The 22,920-nt window shown below is 47.7% G+C and overlaps 1 protein-coding gene across 8 annotated transcripts in view; it reads right to left on the bottom strand.

Moving 5' to 3' along the window:
• Positions 1-22,920, bottom strand: part of PROM1 (prominin 1) — a 105,454-nt gene that overhangs the window by 68,288 nt on the left and 14,246 nt on the right. For 3 of the 8 annotated variants that reach the window (XM_045182698.3, XM_045182691.3, XM_045182697.3), the window contains exons 1-2: positions 22,224-22,459; positions 15,409-15,825 (exon numbers count right to left, since the gene is read on the bottom strand). In XM_045182698.3, the coding sequence (XP_045038633.2) occupies positions 15,409-15,628 (220 nt within the window). In that variant the 5' untranslated portion in view covers positions 15,629-15,825; positions 22,224-22,459. Of the gene's footprint in view, positions 1-15,408; positions 15,826-20,652; positions 21,022-21,089; positions 21,238-22,223; positions 22,460-22,920 lie in introns of those variants that run through there. The other 5 variants (XM_045182696.3, XM_045182692.3, XM_045182693.3 and 2 more) reach the window with 5 other exon arrangements.

The following is a 22,920-nucleotide window of genomic DNA, read 5'->3' as shown; positions in this document are numbered from 1 at the left end:
ATCCATGGGTCGCACCATGGAGAGAAACCAAAAACATAACAGTGAGCTTAAACAAAAAGAAAGAAAGCAGACACAAAACAATGCTCCCTTTCTGTATAGTGAGTACATAAAACCATGCACAAAAGAACACAGGCTTCTGTGGATAAGGAAAGGGAAGGCGGGAGGGAAGACAGGATCAAGGAAACTGGGACGGGGGCTTCAATTTTGTCACTAGCATTTGCATTCTCTTATTTAAAACAATCCCACTACTTGTTCGTTCCCCAAGAAGAAATACACTACGATGTTTTATGAATGTTTTTCTCTGTACTTCTCTGCATGTTGGGAAAGTAAAGACAAATGAAATGGACGTCTAGAATAATCAGATATGTAGTTTTAAAAGGAAGAGGCAGAAAAACTTTGTTAAATAATCACTTTTGGAAAAAGAGAAAGAGAGTGTGTGTGTGCGCGTAAAACACTCTGTGGGTGTTTATTCCCCAGAGCCTACAACCAAGCCTGGAACCGAGCCTGGCCCTTGGAAAGCACTCACTCAGCATCCACTGAATGAATGACTGAATAAATGGCTACATAAAAATCTTGTTAGCAATCATCACCACTAAATGTCATTTGCCTTTTATGTACATATATTGCTTTATATTTAAAAATAAAAGAACTTCATTTTAAATTACCTTAATAACTATTAAAACTATAATTCAATAGCTATTTAATAACAATGCCTGTAACTGGACTCATATGAGGACTTGTATTTATTCAATACTTATCCTGTCCCAGGTCAGGTGTCCCCAGGAACCCTTGTCACCTTTAGAGTGAAGACCCACACGGTGGCCCCCACACCACAGCTGTTCCTTGCCCCTGAACTCTTCAGAAATATTTAATTACTGTTAAATCTGGGCATCTTGTTGGCTAAAATGTTATAAGCTGGAGTTTTGCCACAAAAGTAAAAAAAGCGGTAATCTTGGAAATAATGTTTCAAGTTTCTGCAATATAAATAGCTATCATAAAATCCACCCATTCTGAACTCTATGGGAAAAACAGGGCCACCACGGCAGCCACCCAGATGGTTGCATGAAGTGAAGTGTGTGATGTGAAGCATTATGGTCTGAAGAAAGCGGAGAGGCACTGGCAGCTGACAGTAGAGAAATAAAAAGAAAAGTCATTGAAAACCTGACAGCGAGGGACGTTTCAGAAGGAAATGTGAAAGCAGAGCAGCACACTCCAGAAAGGCGCATGTTCCTGAGCGCGTGTGGTGGCGCGGTGACACCAGGACGTCAGGGAGGTATACATGGCAAATACTCACCCTTCACTGAGTGGATAGAAAAAGAAATTTGGTGGAGTGGGAGAGTGCAATCTCTTTAAAAGTTCAAAAATATCAATATAAAAGCTAGCAATTATGAAGGACTTCTGATACTCCAGGCATGGCTGGCATCAAAAGGTTTATAAGATAGGACTGCAAAGTGTTTTTTTAATCTGCACTGAGGACACTCTTTTCCTTGCTTTTGGAGACAGAGGAAGGAAGAGAGAGAAACATGAATGCTAGAGAGAAGCATCCATTCATTGGCTTCCGTGCACCCCCTGACCAGGGATCAACCCCACAATCTAGGTGTGTGCCCTGACCGTGAATGGAGCCTCGACCTTTCAGTTACAGGACGATACTCCAACCAACTGAGCACACCACCCAGGGCAAGTCTACAAACTATTAAAAGGCCATGTTAGACATGCAAAAATGTATAAATAAATAAAACTTTCATTTATAAACAAAAGTGGTACAGACAAAACAATGAGATAGGAGGAACCAGATTTTCACAATATGAATCACAAGGAAAGTTTGAAGAAGTAACAGTTTGCCAGGAGGCAAGTGAAGGACAAGAGGCAACAGTGAGGTGTCTGATCTTGAAAAAAGTGAGGTTCTCAAGTCAGTCAGGGACTGCAGGGAACAAAAACCAGGAATTATCTGTGGAAAGCCCTTAAATCTCTTGTCTCAAACAAGCAGTGGCAGTTTTTAAAAAAATTTTTAAAGCGTTGGTGAAGGTGAATGCTACATAACACAGTTGTGAAAAGGTGGGGATAATCAGTTACATTATTTACTTCTCATCCCTTTTACTCTTCAGCACGTGCGTTGGAATCCATCCATTAAAGAATGGATGACGCGACTGATGTATATAAAAGTACAGTAGAGACTCTAGGAGCTGAACCCCACTTCCCAGCTGACCAGGTTACCTGGCCATCAGCTCTCCCTCAGAAAACATGGCTGCACACAGTCCACAGGGGCCAGGTGACCATCTCTGCTGGGGGCCCTGGGCCCTCCGCACTTGTCTTCTGCTCACTTGTGTACTTACTGGATTTATTGGCTTGCTGGACGTGTTGTAACAAAGCACCTCAAATGAAGTGGCTTAAACGACAGAAAGTTATTGCCCCACAGTTCTGGGGCACTAAGTCCAGACAGAGCGAGATGTGGACAGAGCCACACTCCCTCTGAAGGCCCCAGGAAAGGATCTGTTCTCGATCTCTCCTGGTTTCTGGTAGTTTCTTGGCTTGTGACAGCATGACTCCAGCCCTCACATGGAGTCCTACTTGTGTGTGTACCTGTCTCCAAATTCCCCCTTTGACGTGGACACTAGTCATATCAGATTAGGTGCCCACCCTATGCCAGTCTGATCTCATCTCACAAGCTGCAGTGGCAACAACCCTACCTCCAGACACAGTCCGAATACAGAGGTACTGGGGCTAGGAGCACAGCATGTGAATTTCGGTGGCGGGGAGACAGGACAACTCAACCCAAAACACTGGGTTAGTTCCCAAGTTTCTTTCTGCCTCTTTGTGTATAATAAGTGATTAAATATCACATGAACTGAAGAGATAAGAACCTAAAAGGACGACCATTAAAAACCAAGTCAAATGTTCTATGAAGGGTTACTAACAGCCAGTCAATTGGGTGAAACTACGTGTGGGGAAGCCATAAAAGCCTGGGGAGAAAACAATAAACTATAAATCTAAAACACTGAGCTCCAAGTGTTCTGCTCCACTTCAAAGAAATCAAAACAATAAAACTAAAAATAGGATGCTTTTGGGTGTGTGCTATTCATATCAGAAACACTAATCGTAAAACTTCAAAGAATTAACTCATAATAATGTTAAACCCTTGGCCCTACATCAAAAGATCGGTGAAAGAACATTCTAGGTTCCTTGCTGAAAATCTGTTTCAGTCAACATCCTTATGGGGAAAAGTTCACTATATGAAACATTCAAGTTACAGAATATATAAAGTGTCTCATTTTTTCTTAGGAGTTTCCATATAAGTGAAAGCTTGTTTGCAAAGGAGTTTGAAAGGATTGGACCTGTTATGAATGAATGAATACATGGTGATCACCAATGCTGTTGCCACTATGAAGAGAAACCACCAGACAAATGTCTCCTGACGCAAAGGTGCAATACCATCTATCAATTATTTTGACCCCAAATGAACATGCATCTGACCTTTAGAGGACTAGGATAGGAAATGCAGAGGACAGAGGAACGTGTTAAGAACAGCATGATGATACAATCCGTAATCTATAGGAAGTGCCACAGGAAAAGTAACTAGGTTCTTCAACAAATAAATTGCAAGGGGACAAAAGACATGGAGGGGCATCCTATAAATTCAAAAGAAACATAAGGAGGCATATCAACCAGCTGCAATGTATAGGCATTATTTGGGTCCTGATTCAGGCTATTTAAAATTGCATTTATGAGACGATTAAAATATCTGAACACTTCCTGAATATCTGATTATATTACAGAACTATTGTTAACTTTCTATAGTATGATAATATTGTGTCTTTATTTTTGGAGACACATACGGAAATGTGGGGTCCAGTACAAATAATGCCCCTTTTTTATTACAAAACCATAAGCAGGTAATTCTGTAACATAACAATATCACACTCAAACATGCCATATGACATTTTAGGTGAAATGTTCATATTTTTTTTTTAACTTTTTAAAATATATTTATTGATTATGCTATTACAGTTGTCCCATTTCCCCCCCCACTCCACTCCATCCTGCCCACCCCCCTCCCTCCCACATTCCCCCCCCCATAGTTCATGTCCATGGGTCATACTTATAAGTTCTTTGGCTTCTACATTTCCTACACTATTTTTACCCTCCCCCTGTCTATTTTCCTCCTATCATCTATGCTACTTATTCTCTGTACCTTTATCCCCCTCTCCCCCTCCCACTCCCACATTGACAACCCTCATGTTCTAGTTGTTTGCCTAGTTTGCTCTCGTTTTTGTTTTATGTGTGGTCGTTAATAACTGTGAGTTTGCTGTCATTTTTACTGCTCCTATTTTTGATCTTTTTCTTAGGTAACTCCCTTTAACATTTCATATAATAAGGGCTTGGTGATGATGAGCTTCTTTAACTTGACCTTATCTGAGAAGCACTTTATCTTTCCTTCCATTCTAAATGATAGCTTTGCTGGATACAGTAATCTTGGATGTAGGTCCTTGCGTTTAATCTTGGGTAATGTAATTATGATGTGCCTTGGTGTGTTCCTCCTTGGGTCCAGCTTCTTTGGGACTCTCTGAGCTTCCTGGACTTCCTGGAAGTCTATTTCCTTTGCCAGATTAGGGAAGTTCTCCTTCATTATTTGTTCAAATAAGTTTTCAATTTTTTGTTCTTCCTCTTCTCCTTCTGGCACCCCTATAATTCGGATGTTGGAACGTTTCAAGGCGTCCGGGAGGTTCCTAAGCCTCTCCTCATTTTTCCAAGTTCTTGTTTCTTCATTCTTTTCTGGTTGGATGTTTGTTTCTTCCTTCTGGTCCACACCATTGATTTGAGTCCCAGTTTCCTTCTCATCACTATTGGTTCCCTGTACATTTTCCTTTGTTTCTCTTAGCATAGCCTTCATTTTTTCATCTGTTTTTCGAATAGATTCAACCAAGTCTGTGAGCATATTGATAACCAGTGCTTTGAACTGTGCATCCGATAGGTTGGCTATCTCTTCCTCGCTTAGTTGTATTTCTTCTGGAGCTTTGAAGTGTTCTGTCATTTGGGCCATTTTTTTTTTTTTTTTTGTCTTGGCGCGTCTGTTACTTTAAGGGGCGGAGCCTTAGGTGTTCTCCAGGGTGGGGTAATGCTGGTCACAGCACTGTGACGCTGTACGTGGGGGAGGGGCCGAGTGGGAGCAATGGCGCCCGCCTCACTCTCCTCTGGACCTCAATCCTTCACTCCGCCACCCACAATAAAACTGGGCCACTCTGGTGCTGGTTCCCGAGTAAGTGGGCCTGTGCACACTCTAGGCCCCTGTGGGTCTCTCCAACAACCTCTTCTGTGAGGCTGGGAGTTTCTCCTGCTGCCGCCCCAACCCCCAGGGGCGCTTTCAATCAGAGGTTTGAGGCTTTATTTCCCGGAGCTGGAGCCCTGGGTTGCACGGTCTGCTTCTTTGCCCGCCGTTCGTCTGGTTTATCTGTGGGCGAATGTGGTGCCGCAGGGTGCTACCCGCCACTCTGCCTGCCCCACTCTCCGCCACTCTGAGTCCGGCCCTCTGGGTTTATCTGTGCAAATGTGGGGCCACAGGGTCTGCTAGTGCTCGGACTGCCTGCGCCATTTGTCCCACACTCCGCCAGTCTCAGTCCCGCCACAGCGACTCGAGTCCTCTCTACCTCGGTGCCCGTCTCCGCCCCTCCTACCAGTCTGGATGAATGTTTATTTTCTATTTCCTTGTTTCGGTCCCCCTTGCTGTTCGATTTTCTGTCAGTTCTGGTTGTGCGAGGAGGCGCAGTGTGTCTACCTACGCCGCCATCTTGGTTCCTCCTAAATGTTCATATTAAAACTATACATTATTACACCCATGTTATTACCCTACCAACCACACTCAAACAGGCGGTACTTCTGCCAGATGCTGTATTTACAGATAAATGATAGAAAGACTAGGACTTGCTTCAGAACGAAGGGGTGAGTAGAAGTGGGTAAAGGTAGAAATAGAGAGAGATTGGTCTTGAGTTGAAAGTTGACACTTGGGTGATGGGTAAATGAGGACTCATCAGACTCTTCTCAAAAATAAAATAAAGCCCTGGCTGGTGTAGCTCAGTGGATTGAGCTCAGGCCTGTGAACCAAAGGGTTGCCAGTTCGATTCCCAGCCAGGGCACATGCCTGGGTTGCAGGCCAGGTCCCCAGTAGGGGGCATGAGAGAGGCAGCCACCCACTGATGTTTCTCTCCCTCTCTTTCTCCTTCCCCTCTGTCTAAAAATAAATAAATAAAATTAAAATGTTTAAAGGATTTGGTTGGTATATATAGTCACCAAAAGACAACCAAATATCTTCATAGCCGTACTCTGCACAATGGCCCTTCCATGGAAGGAATGTTTGAGTCTCTCCCAAATTCACATGTTGAAGGTCTAATCACCAGTGATGGCATTCAGAGGTGAGGCCTTGGGGTATGATTAGATTTAGATGAAGTTACAAGGATGAGGCCCTCAGGATGGGGTTAGTGCCCTTACAAGAGGAAGAAGTGGCCAGAGACTTGTCTCTCTTTCTCTCTGTCAAGAAAAAAAGGCAGCCATCTGCAAACCAGGTAGAGGACTCATGCCATATCTGTTGGCCCCTTTACCTTGGACTTTCAGGCTCCAGAAGTATAAGAAATAAATATCTATTTTTTAAGCCACATAGTCTTTGGTATTTTTTTATAGCAGCCCAAGCTGACTAAAACAGGCTCCAACTACAAACTTCTCAAATGCCAATGCAGTAGGATGGATGAATAAATTATGGTATATTCATGTGATAGAATAGTATACAATAATAAGAATGAATATTTATATGACATGCAACAATATGAATGTATCTCGCAATGAAAATGCTGAGTAAAAGAAGTCAGAAACAAAAGAGTTTATACTATGTTCACCAGGCATGAACTCATCTAAAAAATCAACAGTCAGGAGCAGGTTACCCTTGGGATGATTTGGGGACAGTGAACAGAAAATAATAGAAGGTTCTAGGAAATAAGAGAATCTTCTACAAACTCATTTGCTTTTGCTTGATCTGGGGGCTAGTGACACAGATGTGTGCAGTTTGTGAAAAGTCATCAAGTGGTAGGTTTAGGTGTGCTTTCTTACATGCTCATTAACATGTCAATGCAAAAAGTTAAATATTTTTTAAATTAAAAAAAATGCTTCTGATTTTGTAGATATAGTGACAGGATCTAAGTCTCTGCATTTTTAACAGGCTCCCAGGTGATGCTGATGCTGTTGGTCCAAAATGCACACCTAGGGAAGCCCTGGGCCAGACCACTGGTGCCCAAGCGTATATGAGAATTTCCAGGAACAGGCTCCATGGAACATGCGTACTCCCCATGGCCTCCTTCCTGTACCTTTGGCCAAGATTACAGGTCATGTCCACTCTTCATGACTTGCAGAACCTTGTGCACATGTGTTGGCATGATATTCCAGAGCCTGTCGGCCATCCACCTACAAGCTATGACCCAGGCTCATGGCCTTACAACCTCCCAGACATGCAGGGCTCTGGCGCCACTGCTCTCCAGGCCAGATCCTACGAGCCCCTGTCTCAGCTCGCATCACACAGGCCTCTGCTGGTACACCTAGAATGTTCTGCCTGGAGCACTGTCTGCCTCCTGAACCCTCCCACACCCTCAGGGCTCAGTTCAAATGCTACTTCCTCCATGAAGCCTTCTTTGATTGCCCCATCATGATTAATCCCTCCTCTGACCAGCCAAGAGCACACTGCTCAGGCCTGACAGTGAGTACGACCAGCCTGTCCTGTATCAGCCCACTTTTAGGTGAAGGTCTCCTCTCTCAATGTCAGCCTTTTGCGAACAGAGAAACCCCATCAACTCCATCTCTGCCCAACAGCACTAGGCTTCACATTCAGTAGGAGTTCACTACATAATTGACATATAAGCACTAGCAATCAGTCAGGTTTGCATCTGCTTTCATTGTCTTTCAGAAATAGGTCCTTGGGCACATTGCTTAACATCTGAGCTGGTGGCGACGACTAAAGAACTATGTCATAGGTTTTGTGGGTTGATTTGTGACCCCCAAAATGCTTGTCTAAGTTCTGCCCCTGGGAACCTGGGAAGGTGACCTGATTTGGAAAAATGGTCTTCGCAGATGTAATCAAGTTAAGGGTCCGAGATCCCCCTGGACAAAGGGAAGGCCCTCAATCCAGTGACAGCTGTCTTTAGAAGATAAAGGCAGAGGGAGATTTGTGCCAGAGACACAGAGGTGGCCATGCAAAGAAAGGCAGAGCCACTGGAAGCTGGAAGAAGCAAGGAAGGGTTCTCCCTGAGAGCCTTCAGAGGAAGTATGGCCCTGCCAACACCTTGACCATGGATTTCTGGCCCTCAGAACTGTGAGAGAATAAATTCCTCTTGTTTTAAGTCACCCAGTGTGTGATTTCTTATGGCAGCCCTAGGAAAACAATACAGCGGGGGTCAAATAACTACTTATTCTTTAGTGCATGTGATCACCAAGACCTGAGATTAATGTAAATGCTTTTAAATGCATATGGATTGTATACTTTCATAGTTATTTAACAAACATTAATGTAGCACTTCATATATATCAGACACTGTTGTAATTGTTTTGTAAATATTATTTATGTAAATATTATGATGAACCCAGAAGTACCACCATTATTATTATTTCCACTTTAGAGCGGGAAATCAAAGAGAGTTTAAGTCACTTGCCCAAGGTCACAGAGCCAGGATTCAACCCCAGGCGGTGGCTCCAAAAGGTGAGCTCTTCCCCACAGCTCAGGTGTGAGGCTCATTTCAGGATCCAGACCCCACCCAAGTAGAGGGTGTGTGCCAGGCCATCAGGAGCCAACTCTCCTGGTAATGTCCACTCTTCGTGGTTCTGACCCAGAACTGCCCTGTGCAGGCCACACTTTGCAGCTACTCTTCCAAGTGCAAATTTCAGGACTTCTCTCCCACTCAACCCCAGTAAACAAGCGATACTTATTACCATGCTGCCTTCATCCAGCAGCTCCTGGGGTGGTCTCTCTTTATTTACGTTTGTACTTTATCTCTCAGTTCCTGCATGTATTTGAAATCCTCCTAAAAGGACATCATTGTTGGAGACCAAGAGACAGGAAGCTATTCTTCTGGAGTCTTTTGGGGACAGGCGCACATCTCCCTTAGTGCACACTGCCTCCCTCACTCCCTTAGGGAAGGCAGGAGCATAGTGCAGCAGGGCTTCCTAGACAAGCTTATGGGAATGCAGTGAACTGGACCAGTGTTTTAGCTGAGCTGAACTAGCTGCACTATGAAGCAGATGTGTAAGGAGGGTTAGAGTCCCTGTTACTGTCTGCGGACACGTCTGTCACCTCCCAGCCAGCTCCACCTCACACTCGCAGGTCTCTGGGGACAGGTAAATGCAGTCTGTACAGCTGGTGTCCTCCACAGAGGCAGCATGGAGCCCTGCCTGGCTCAGCCACTTAGCCATCAGTGTGCGTGACTTTGGAGTAGTCCCTTGACCTTCCCAAGTCTCACTTTTCTTACCAGCCCAATAAAAATGGCAACTGTGAGCCTGGACTCTACAGCCAGCTAGCCTGCCCGGATTCAAACCCTGACTCTGCCACTGACCAGCATGTGACTCTAGACAGGTTAGCTGGCTCTCTGGGCCTGAACCTCCTCTTCTGTAAAATGGGAGTAACAGTACCTAGCTCCTAGAGCGTGGAGGTGTTCAAATCCCTGCGTGGAGGCTCATAATAGCTGTTTGCTGTTACAGTAGGTGGGATGGAAAGAGGGGGCAGCTATGGACTGCTCCGCATGCGGGACATTGGGAGGAAGGAACAACAGATATTAATTAGTTCTTTCCCTCCATGACCTTACAGAGCCAGGCCCTTTGCCAGTATGAGTCATGTGCTCTAAAGGACAGTACCGGCTTTGTCTGACTTAAGAACACACAGGTGTTGGATGTAACATCCTGGTTCTACATGGATATTGGTTTAGACACTCTCATTGGGCTGTCAGCCTGGCCACCACTTCCCTGGGAACCACCTCCCGCCCGTGACACTGTGAGGATAGCGATGGTTCACAGCGTCAGGCCCAGGAGTTGGGACCTTGGCCACAGTTACTCTGGGGGCCCATGGGTATTGATTGGCTCAGGCAGGACTGGAATTGGAACTGAAAGAGAAAAAAATGCCCAGCCACTGTCCAGGAAGCCGGTCTGAAACTTGTAACATTGGCAACCTGGTTCTCTACCCTGAGACTGCAGGAGTGGGAGAACCCAGAGAGGTGGGGTCAGGGGGGAGGAATGAAATGGCCGTGTAGAGAGGAGCTCCCACATGGGAGACGGAGAGTCCCTGGTGCCTGACCCTTTTCCTGAGTGCGTGAGATGACGTGAAGTCTTTTTTTTTTATTATATTTTATTGAAGATGCTATTACAGTTGTCCTGATTTTCTCCCTTTACTACCCCTCCACCCAGCACCTGCCACTCCCTCAGGCAATCCCACCATTGTTCATGTCCATGGGTCACGTGTATGAGTTCTTTGTCTACTCCATTTCCTATACTGTACTTCACATCCCCATGGCTATTCTGTAACTGCCTGTTTGTACTTCTTAATCCCCTCACCTCTTCACCCACTCCCCGCAATCCCCCTCCCATCTGGCAACCATCAAAACCTTCTCTGTATCCATGATTCTGTCTCTGTTCTTCTTGTTTGCTTTTGTTTTTTTTTAGATTCAATTGTCGATAGATTTGCATTTTTTTGCCATTTTATTGTTCATAGTTTGGGTCTTTTTCTTAAATAAGTCCTTTTAACATATCATATAATAATGGTTTGCTGATGATGAACTCCTCTGACAAGAAATATTCAAAGTCATGAAAAGCAGAAACCTACAGCCAAGACTGCTCTACCCAGCAAAGCTATCCTTGAGAATTGAAGGGCCGACCCAGAGCTTCCCAGACAAGGAAAAACTAGAGGGTGACCTGAAGTCTTGACGATAAACTCCTGTTTGTGATCACCTTAGCTGATAGGTCTCTGTCACCTGCACCAGAAGGGGCTCCCACGTAACCCAACATCCTGATGCCATTGCAAGAAACCATCTCACCTCTTCCCTCTTCCCACTCTGCCACTTCCCAACTCCACTCTCATACCCTCAAATCCCGGGAGTGAATCTGATTAGCCTACAATGCTGTTGGAAGCAGACCGACCATCCTATAATCTAACTTAAAAATATACGAAAACAGGGCAGAGAATAATTGTAGAGGATTTCTATAAAAATAAAAGCAGAGGCGAAATTCTTTTTTCATTTGTTCCATTGCAGTGCCTCTGATCCAGGTCCCGTTTCTGCCAGATTAGTCACAGACACAGCACATTGAAAAGGGCCCTCCTCACCATCTATGCCAGATAACCTTCCGCAGTGACCCCCTCCAATGTGTAAAAATTACTATTTTCTTCATCGCATTCCCTGGCCAGTTTACAAGCACTATGCTAAAGTAAAAGAGAAATAAATTATCTACAAGGGAAGCGGGGGAATATAGAAGTGATAGCTAGTCCTGGAGATGGGTTTCTCAACCTTCCACTGGCTAGTTGTGTGCCCTGAACATGTAATCTCGTCTGAACTTAGTTTTCCAACCTGTAAGGGGGGGAGGGATATGAAAAAGAGAAGACAGACCACCATCTACCACCCTCTTCTGCCACTCAAAGCCGCCAGGAGATTCAAAGAAGCAAACACTAGCAAAGACGTCTCACAGCAGGTACGAGGGAGAGCAGGAGAGGAGAAAGAAGCAGAGGAAGCAAGAGCGCATGAGATGGAGATATCTCAGTGGAGGAGTAAAGACCACTCAGTACAGTAGCCTTGCATCCGAGCCCTGGCTTCTCCCCTGCTTCTGCTACTGTGGCGCTTGCCAGGGGACACAGCCACTTAACTTCTAAAGTAGTGGAACTGCTTCTTCCAAGGCACCTCCATGAGGAATATCCCCACGGGAGCAGCAGCAAGAAGTTTCACTGATTCCTCCTGGAGACACCTCCTTTTTCCCACCTTCCCTCCTGCAACTAATCTTGGCATCAAATTTGGCCAATGTTTCCTCTCAAATAATAATATTAGTACAGCCACGTAAGCCTCACAGATAAACACTATAAAGTGCATTACATTTATTGTCACATTACGTCTATGAGAACAGAGTCTCTGAAGATGAAACAGCTTGGCAATATCACACAGCAGGCAATAGGCAGGAGCTAGGATTTAAACACAATCCCTTGGACAGAAAGTAGACCCAGCCTCCATTCCCCCCATTGTGTTTAACTTGTTCTGAGTTAGTTCGTTATTACCTCCCTTTGCACCCACTACAAGAGCCTCCACATCCCTGTGACCTATCCCGCCAGCTGCTGAGATTCTTTTCCCCAAACTCAGTTCTGCTTCCTCCCCAGCCTGCAGCACCCAGCACGGTGCACCACCACCACGGAAGGCAGGGCTTTCGAGAAATGCCTGTTGGATGAATGAAACCTCTGCTCGTGCTGCCTCAGCTTCCTCAGCTTCCTTCCCTCCACAAAACTCTCTGACCTGCCTGTCCTCTCTGGCTCCCGATAGGAGGTGGTCTTATTCCACCAATAGCCACCTCAGGGGTCCACAGTGAACCATGGCTTCCTCCATTCCCCAGACATGCCGTTCCCTTCCTGGAACAAAGGATGTTCAACACCCTCAGGCGTCCTGCCCTCAACGAAGGACTCCTCTTATCACCCTTGCAGGTCGTTATGAAATACCCACACCAGATTCCAGAGCACCGTCTGCCTCAGCGCATCGTCTTCCTGGCCTTCCCTAAGCTGATTTTTCTTTCCCCAGGAAGTTAAGGAAGCCTTTGTCTCAAGTACTAGCTAAATAACAGAAACGTGTGTTTCTGTTTAGAGAGGTCTAAGTGCAAAAAAAAATAATAATTTTGGTACACCATTTGGTTGCACACAGGATATAAAAGTAGAAAGCTCCCCAGTCCGATGGCACGAGAGGAGCGAGCCCGGCCTCCAGGGCCCTCTCTTCCCCTCCAGCTCCTGCACTGGGCCTGGGCATCAAAACACGTGTTCTCTTTCCAGTGAAAGCCTATACCTATGGGACAGTATCTTCTCAGAAGATAGAAGCAGAGTCTTCTCCATCGAGGACTCACACTAAAGATCTCTGTTTTGGTTAGTGTATTACCAGAAGTTAGTGAGGTAAACATAAGAATCCACCTCTCTTTTCAGTTTTCCATTTTCAGCTGCACAGATGGCTGCCTATGAGGAGGCAACCATGAGATGCACTGGTCACACCTGCGAAAGCCATGCTGGTCTCTGTGGGTCTGTTGTGCCGCAAAGCGTCCACTGGGCACTTTGAGGCTATGATGAAGTCTAGTAACTTGGTGAAAGAATATAAATAATGGGGTGGTGGGAAAGAAAAACAGCATTCCAAGATCATAATCTTGATTAAAGAATTCAAGATTATATTCTTTATGCCCTGGCTGGCGTGGCCTAGAGGACTGAGCACCGGCCTGCGAAACAACAGGTCACGGTTCGATTCCCGGTCAGGACACACGCCTGGGTTGCAGACCAGGTCCCCAGTTGGGGGTGCGCAAGAGGTAACTGATCCATGTTTCTCTGGCCCATCAGTGTTTCTCTCCATCTTTCCCCCTCCCTTCCCCTCTCTCTAAAAGTAAATAAATAAAATCTTAAAAAAATTATATTCTTTAAACAGCCCTAACAATTATTTTTTGAATGGGGTAGAGCTGGTCTGCTCTGGTGTACTCGTGAAACCTTCGAGAATTTCTTTCTCTGAAGTCATAAGTATTGAATAAGGTCAAGGGGGCAAGCAAGGCTAACTCCCTCAGATTACAGCAGGATCTAATTTTTCAGAATCTTCCTTCTAGATTAACAATGATGTTGGAGCTCATCACCTTAGAATGCGTTGGAAATAGGATATCTTTTAACCTGATCATTTGAATGAAGACTTTTTAAAATGCTGCTTTTCCCTTGTAAAATCGTGTGAGGAAGTCTTCCTCTGAAGTCTAGAGGAAGGGAAATAGAACAACATATGGAAAGAGATTACAGGATTAGCTCGGTACCTGCTATGCTGCACAATGACACATTTTAAGATGTCATCGTAAGTTCTTAATAAACAACTGAACTCTGTGCTTTTTACATAAAAAAGAATCTAGTGGAAACACTAATAGGTATGTGTTTCTTCAGTAATATTTACATCAAGCCTACAAATAAAGAGATGTGTATTGAAAACAGTGAATTTGTATTCAAAGTAAATAAATAAACTCAGCGTATTTTCTACTTCTGTCTTTTGGATTTCCAAATTTAGTCTCCTAAGCAATGACGTAAACAGGAAGTAGTCTTCAGGAATCTCTTCAAAGACAGCAGGGCTCAAAGTAATTTATTTCATTAAATCAAAATTTAAACTTAACAAGAAAATTGAGAACTATACTTAAAACTGTTCCATCTGCTTGATCTAAGACAAATAAATGAAAAATATTCTGATATAAACGTATTTGAATGAAAATCCATAAACTGCCCATAATATAAACAAGCGCTGAAGTTTACTAAATACATCCTCCCTCTCTCTCTTCCCCGCGCTCCTCTTATGAACAGTAGCTGACCAGCTAAGGAACATGATACAAATTTCCACAATTCTTAGAATTTTTCATAATCATGATAGTGTTCAAATCTTTGTAGTTTAAAGAAAAGCACAGGGCAAATCTAACATTAAGCCGACAAAATTCAGCCTGCCGACCCTGGTAGCAGAATGTCTCCACGGACCCTTATAAAGTTCATAACCCCGTCCCCGGAAACACACATCCCAAAGGCTCTGAGCACAGCCCAGGAGGCCCAGCAATGGCAAGAAGGCCACGCAGCTGCATGTGTAAAGGACACTGGCACCACACGCCATGGACAGGCCTGAAAGGAGCCACCCCTCGTGTCCTCATGAACTCTGAGAACTGAAACACACGGTCCCTCAGGGGCGTAGGTTTGGCCAGGCCTGTCCTCGCCAGAAGCAATGTCAATGGCATTTCGTGGTGGGTAGAGAAGCGCTGGATTGTTAAACCATGAGGTAATTATTAACTTCTCATCTGATGACAGAGAATTTGCATTTTTACCCTAATTTTTACCTTTGGCATGTACTTGAGAATGAGTCATTGCTCTGGCCAAAGAGAATAAGAAAAAAAAAAAAGGAGAGGAGGATAAAGAATTGGAAAACCAGCATACATAGTTTGATTTCATTTCTTATCACCGCATTCTTGACAACCTATTTAACCTGGTATGACTTTTCTTAACTTCTATCGAAATACTTCCTGCTCTTGTGCAATTCATCACCTTGAACCTCATACTTAACACTGACTATAATGTACATTGGTCACATTGTCATTAACAAACAACGTTGAGTGTGTGCACACAGCTGTTTGGAGAACTATTCTATCTTTTCCGTGACCGTCACTCACCTTCTGGAAAAGCATTGGGCTGCACCACATGGAGGAAGACGTGCACCATTTGAAAGAGAATGCCAATGGGTCCAGGTGTGTAAGAGTCTTTGGTCTCATAGTTCGTTGAGGGCAATTCAAATTCCAGACCAGCGGGATTCCTTGGGGATGACGGAGGCCCCTTGGAAATGGTGTTCCGGCAGAGCCCCAGCAGCAGCAGGAAGCTGAGTGTCAGGGTCATAGCTAGCAAGATGCCCCACACATAAGGTAGAAGTGGGGGCCTTCTGCCTCAGAGGTTCCGGAAGCCGAGGATGAGCCAGGAGCATGCGTTTCTGTGCAGAAGAGGCGTGGGGAGGACTGGGTCTTCGGAGTCCTCTGTTTTCTGGCCAGGCTGGCATGCGAGACCTCCAGAGGGGTTAGGTGCTCAAGGCAGCATCCCTGGCAGAGAGACAAGGGGCAACAGTGGATAACACAGCAGCTGCCTGCAGCAGGAGCTGCCCCAGAGGAAACTGCAGGCTTTAGGGCAAGCCTATCCGCCTAATCTGGATGGGGGTGGGGCGCAGGGAGGGGGGGAGGCAAACAGAGGCTGACTCAGAGCCACAGGGACAGGAAAGTGAAAAGCAGCTCCCTCCTCCACAAGGGGCCACATTCAGTCTCTTTATGGGTTCAGGAAACACCAGGTTGTGTAGAGATGGCTATGTAGTCTCGGAAACTAACATTTATTGAGCACTTACTATATTCCAGACATTGTGGTACATGCTTTACAGGTTGGATCTTATTTAAGGCATTATCCCATTTTACAGATGAGGAAACTGACAGAGAGGGTTTTGGTGGCTTGCCCAAGGTCACAGCTGATTCAAGGGGAGGCCAGAACTCAAACACAGACATTTGCCTTTAGAGCCCAATCTTAGACACAGAGGCTCTCCTTGCAGAACCTGCCCTCTCAGGCTCCAGTCGGAGGCAGGAGGCCCCCAGCAATAGACTGTATGATTTTTCCCTCCAAGTTTGTGTTGTTTCCCCTGTCTCTGGAGATAACTCATACGCTGCCTTTTATTCTACTTACTTGCTCACTGATCACATTCAAGCATCCCCTCTCCACTGACCCCCAATCCAAACTAGAAGAACATGGTCTCAACGGCAAGGACCAAAACCTCACTGGGTGACATTGGAATTTATCTGTCTCATACAGTCACCAGGCAGTCTTGATGGAAACCTTTGACCCCAAGTCACCACCTGATCACCTAGGGGTCCAGGTGATGAGATTCAGGGTGGAGGGGGACTCCCGCTCACCCTCGGGGAGAGGCAGAAAAAACACAGGAATCCTAAAAGCAGCTACCAACCCACTGTCTACTGAAAATACCCAATGTGGCCCCTGCTCCCCAGAGCTGAACACAAGTCAGGGCACAGAGGAGGGGCTCAGAAAGTGCTGCTGAACATACAAATCAGATCGCTGCCTTACTTGGGCCGGTGCGTGAGACTAGTGAACTGAAACAGAACCCACCAGGGCAACAGGGAAGCTCTGCTGGCCCCTCTGCCCTGGCGTCAGAAACCCCAGATTTTATTTCATAGAGTAGACACACACTAACTTTCAAAACAAAGACAAGGTGCTCTTGAAACACACACTGTGAGGGGGCCCATCAAGAAAGTACACATTGTACAGGGGCCAGTGGACCCACGGCCTCCATTCCACCAAGTCAAAGGAGGAGGTAGGATTTCATGGGCTATTTGAAAGAAGATGTGAATTCCTATGGAATCCCCTTAGAGGGTGCCAGTCTTCTAAGACCTGCCCCACTCCAATTACTTCTGCAAAGACCCACAACAGAATGACCCTCAATTCTTCCTTTATCAACTCGGGGCTGCTCGGAGCCCCCAGTGGCTCCCAGGACCAACCTCATAAACCCCGAGTTTCCATGTCTGCTCTCCATCTCACTCACAGATGTACCCAGGACTTTGCAAGAGGCAATTGCCCTGATGGGCATGGCAGCTGCAAACACGGTCCTCAGGCTCCGCACTGCCCGAGGCTTTCACTGGTTCTAACAGGAGATCAGGGCTCTGCTCAGTCATCAGATCATTTCCAGAGAGAACAAATAAAAAAACGAAGTGTCAGCTTTTGCAAGGCCCCTCGGTCTAGAAATCTCTGGGGCTGCCCAGAATGGCAGGAAGGTTTGAAAGGCGAGGTGTGTGTGGCTATTCAGGTAGGACAGGGCTACTCTAAGCAGGCAGGCAGGTATGTGTACACACATCCCACATGCACACACATACCATGTACATACATACTACCAACCCACTATGTATGCACGCAACATACTAACACACACCATGTACACATATACCACACACTGACCCACTACATGCACATACCACACTTACATACTAACACATATATACAGAATGGGGCAAGACTAGGTTTATAGTTGTGGGCACGCAAAACAGACTTTATTCTCATATTGTTACTAATCATTGCATTATTTTCCACACAAAGATCTGGAAACCTGCTTTTGTCCCACTGTGTATGTATATGGGCACACACAACTCACACACCACATACGTGCATCACACACTACATATGCACATACTGACACACACTGTGTACAGACATACCACACACAGACACACTACATATACACAAACCACACTAACACACAACACACATTTGTGCACCTGTGGACACAGACCACACACACACTTGCATCTTGTTCTCTGCTAAAGGACAGGCAGGGAGCGCAGCAGCTGGAGGGATTAAAGGCTCAGCTGCTAAGAAAGGCTGACTTCCTGGTAATGCCACCAAGCCTGGGCCAGGGATAGAGACACACGCAGCAGGAGAGAAATGGGATCTGGCCGGTGGGAGAGCCAGGAATAAACAGACTTTCAGACTCCCTGCGTGAGATGGTGTGGGAAGGGAAGTCCCAAAGAAGATGCTGCTTCCCACTGCGGGGCACATGGGAGTGTCAGGGGCACATGGGAGTGTCCGTGGGCTGAGGCAGCACCTGGAGCCCCAGGCCCAGACACTTTTACACCTTGCTCCAGCATGTCAGCCCCTCTTAAAGTTTAGAGTACATTTTAAGAAAATATTAAAATCTCATGACGTCGGAAACACTAGACAATTGATAAAAGTCAAGTCAAAAAAGAAAAGGTTTTCATTCCAGTTTTAATCAGCGGCACCAAGTGTGGGTGCTTCCCTATGAAACCACACACACACACACACACACACACACACACACATGCAGGAAGTGTGCCTGACAGCAGCTCCCAGGCTGCTGGCATCAAACCCAGGAAAACCCTCCTGCACCAACAGCTCCATTGGGCCAAAGGGGATGTTTATTTTAAATGCAGATTAGCAGAACTGACTTCTAGAGGTGAGGCCATTCATCTGCATCTTTCACAAGCTCCCCTGGTGAGGGATTCTTAAGACACAGAAGGGTTGAGAACCGCTGCTGTTCCTGACTGCTGCCGGGCTCATTCATGCCTCTTTCCAAAGACAGCTCCGGCTTCCCAGACACAACCACAGGACAACGGAAGTAAGGCAAAGGCTGCCGACCACCCTTCTTATCTTGCACTGAACTGACCAGCTGCTGTGTGGGCTGACTCATCTCTGTGGCTGCAGAGTCAGGCACACAGTAGGCTCTCAGCAAGGACTGACTGCTGAAATCAAACCGCTGAGGGAAGACTCACAAAATGGCCTATTTTACCTGTTTCAAAATGCATCAAACATTTGTTTGTGGACAATGCTGGCTACTTCTGCGAACAGAGGCAGCCAACTGGTCTACCCTTCTGGTGGCCATACTTTCTGCTGGGACCCCCAATATTGCAGGCTCTGGAAATTGCTCTCCTGGGGGCTATCTCCTTGCCTAGGTACCAGACTGAACAATAAAGTTGTCTCACTGTTTTTCTGGTTTATGGGGGTGACAATCCCTGGATTTCACTCCAAATGCAATTTGAGTTCAAACTGGGGAAGGGGCCCAAGAATGTGAACTTTAAGCAAATGCCTCACATGACCCTGGGCCTGGGGTCCAGAGTGGGGCACTTCCTTCCACAAACCTTGGTTTAAAAGCAAACATGGGGACCATCCAGCTTCATTTCTTCTCTTCCTTTGATTGAACTTTTGATGACATTTCTTTCTAAAGGATCTTTGCACTGGATGTTTGTCATCTGGGGCTTTGGGGGGTGGGAGTGGGCATGATGGGAGCTGCCTGACTTCTGAGCCCACTTTTGTGAGTCTGCGGTTGCCAAGCCCTACCTCTCATCGTGAGGCCAGCTGAGGCACCAAAACGGTGTTCTGGAGGGTGGCTCAGGCTCGGCCAATCAGATGCTTTCCTGGCCTATGCATGGAGCAACACAGCAAGGCAGAGACCGTTTCTCATTCATCTGCAGCACCAGCAGCCACATCCAGAGTCTCATCAAGGTGACGGCATGGACAGCACGGCCGTACACCACTCAGGGGTTGTGGTGCAGGTCCTGAGTCCTGCTCCCCTGGGCTCCTGAGCCTGCCTGGCCCTCCTTCCTGCCCTTTCTCTAAGCCACCAGATACAATGACCAGAGTTGGCTTCTACCATTTGTTTGTAACAAAGTATCCTGGCCTTTAGCAAATCTCAGAAGTAGCTCTTGGTCCCGCTGCGAAACCTATTTCCTTCATATTTTAAATAGTCAACAAAACAGTATTTGGTTTAAAGTTTTACTCTTTCAACCTGTCCTCTGATGCACTTGCTTGGGTCCTTGCCCTAGACTCTCTGAAACAGTCCAGCGTGCAATCATAGGGAAGTCCACAAAAAACATTGTGAGAAGCATTAAGGAAAGAAAAGGCACCGCTGAAGAGAGAGTGCAAGTAGAGTCCAGAGTCTGACTAACTCCGGGACACTGCATGCTTTCTCCACCCTTTCCTTTGCTCTGTGAAATGGGGCTTCCAGTCACTTTGGAGGGTTAGAGGTGAAACAGGTCTGGCGCTGGGCACGCAGCCCGCTGTCCATAACGGCCTGTCCTGCTCCTGCCGGCACCAACACCCTGACCCCAACAAGACAGGGCGGCTCCACGGATATTGAAAAGAGCAAACTCGCAAGTGAGTGAGGAAAGAAAAATAGGTAGTAAGGCCCCACAGGTTGAATCATATGAAGTTGACGATATTCAGGTCTTCCACACAAAAACAAACAAACAAAACCAGGGCAATTCCAGGTAGTTCATCCTAACACATGGCCGCAGATGGCTGAGTCTCCACGGGGGTCTACATTGCGGCGCAGGGCAGGGGTAAGTTTAAGGAAACCAATCACACACCTTATCCTTAGCAAGGTACCCACAACCCGCGGGACTCCAGGAAAACCTTCTGGGAGCCGGGCAGGGAGTCGTCAGCAGCCACCGCGTGCTGTGGGCGCAACCTGTTGCTGCAGGAAGCTTGGGGCCCTGGCTTCCCCAGGCTTTTACTCCAAGCCTCCGCCAGGCCAACCCTCTTCTGCCCCCAACTTCTCCCGCTCCCTCCTTCCCCGGAGCCTTTCCAGACAGCCTGACACAAAAGAATGGGCTGCAGGGCTAGTCCCGAAGCGAGACTCCAGGAATTAGCCAGACCCCTGGGGGAGGGGCTTGCCGGAGTAACTTGGCCGCCCCGAGCGAGCGTGAGGGCTCCGCAGCTGGGGTTGGCACTGATGGGGGCCCCCAAGTACCGTCCGGGATGGGGTCCCTTGCCCCTCTCAGCGCAGGCTTTCGGGGAAACTGACCTCTGGTCGCGACTCGCCCGCAAAGGGAAGCTCTTCCTCTGTCCACGCTTCCCTTTGTTGTCCCGGCCCGCACTTACCGCCGGGGGCGCCCCAGCACCTAGTTCTGGATCCGAAACCTCGGAAGGTCCCCGCACGCTCTGCACCCAAAGGGCACAGGGGAACGCTTTGGGGTAGGGGAACGCTTCAAGTCAGGGGTTAGCGCGCTCCCTGGCTTAAGCGGGGAGATGGCCTCCCACTGCCCCCAGAGCTCCCTGGTGCTACGGTCACTTGCACAGCGTACTCCTCCGTTTGGCAAACCAGAGAAAGGTGATCGCTTTCCATACCCTTCGGGAGGCTCAACGCCCTGCGCCCCCGGTGCCACGCAGCACTCCCTCACCGCAGAACAGGTCCCAAGCCCCTGACGATACTCCTCTTTGTTAGCTGCTGTTCCGAGGTCGAGCCCACGGCCTCGGGGTCCGGGTCCTGGTCCTACTCGCTCTCCCAGCGCCTGCTCCGGACCAGAACCTGGGGACTACAGCCTCCGGCTCGCCTCCAGTGAATGAGAAGACCCAGGCAGCTGGCAAAGTCTGCGCGCATCTCACCCTGCCCGGAATCCCGCTGGGCTGGCGGGGTGCCTGGACCACCTGGGCCGCCCCGGAGCCCCTGTGTTTGCTCTCTGGCTCGCATCACTTGCCACTTGCCGAGGTATCCGGGCGGGGTCTCAAGAGGAGTGGGAGGCGAAGGGTGCAGAAAGAACCCTTCAGTTTCCCATTCCCCGCCCCCAGCATTCTAGAAGGAGGTGGGCTCAGCCCCCTGCCAGGTCGCAGACGCTTCCCCAGGCTCCTCCGGGTGAGGACGCAGACACACCCTGCACCCGGTCCAGCTCCCACTTTGGCCAGCGTGGCCCACCACAGCTGCCCTTGCAGCCCTGCTCCTCGGCCCGGTTCATGAATGATTAACGAGGATGCTTCGGGGACCACCGGGAAGGCTTCCGGAGAGGCTCTGGGAGGAGGCTGGCACAGAAAGGCGTCTGCCCTAGAAGCACTAGCGAGGCCGGTGGCCGGGGGACCTGTTGCCTCCTGCCCTCCTGCCGACCCGGGACCTGCGGATGGAGCCACTTCTAGTCAAAGTTTCCTTAGTGCATTCAGTACTCACCCGAGGCGGGATAGCGGAGCGCTGCGAGGTGCCTGGTGGGGACCCCGCTGGGGGTTTTAAAGATAGCTAAGCCTGGGGTCCTGGGCGCGCTCCCATTGGACCAGCAGGGCAGCGTCGCCGCGATGCCCCCCGGCACCTAGTAGGACTTGGACTGCAAACATTTCCTGAGGCCGCAGTCCTGCTCACCGGGGCACGCCCTCCTCGCAGCACCCACGCCTCCTTCACCCGGACAGGACCCTGCGATTGGAATGCCGCTACCCTTCCTTCCACAGACTCCTCCTCCGTCTGGTTCCAACTCAGGCCTGCCTCGGCGGACTCCCCCGCTGCTGCGGACGCTTTTATGGGCTTTTACAGCTCCCGACAGACTTTTAAAAACAATTTACCAAAATAAAACAAAACAAAACCCAGATCATTTGGTTCCTTAGTGTGTACCCATCACAAAGCTAGTGGCTGGAGCTATTAAGCAGCTTAAAGCAGCCGTTCCCCCATCTACAGACATCCGCTGCACAGGAAACTCACCGCCCGTAATTAATCCTTTCATACTGGCCTCTCCGGCTGTGAGCTGCCCGCCATCCCCACAGTCCCCACTGTCCCCGCAGTCCCCACCCGCTGCCCGGCTGGACGTGCAAGCCTTCTGCCAGGAGGAACCACTGCCCCTTGTAACCGCACTCACCAGCGTGCATCTCGCCTCTCGCTC

The sequence above is a fragment of the Desmodus rotundus genome, chromosome 4 (assembly GCF_022682495.2).
Source record: "Desmodus rotundus isolate HL8 chromosome 4, HLdesRot8A.1, whole genome shotgun sequence".
Taxonomy (NCBI): Eukaryota; Metazoa; Chordata; class Mammalia; order Chiroptera; family Phyllostomidae; genus Desmodus; species Desmodus rotundus.
This window is presented reverse-complemented; position numbering and strand designations above follow the sequence as displayed.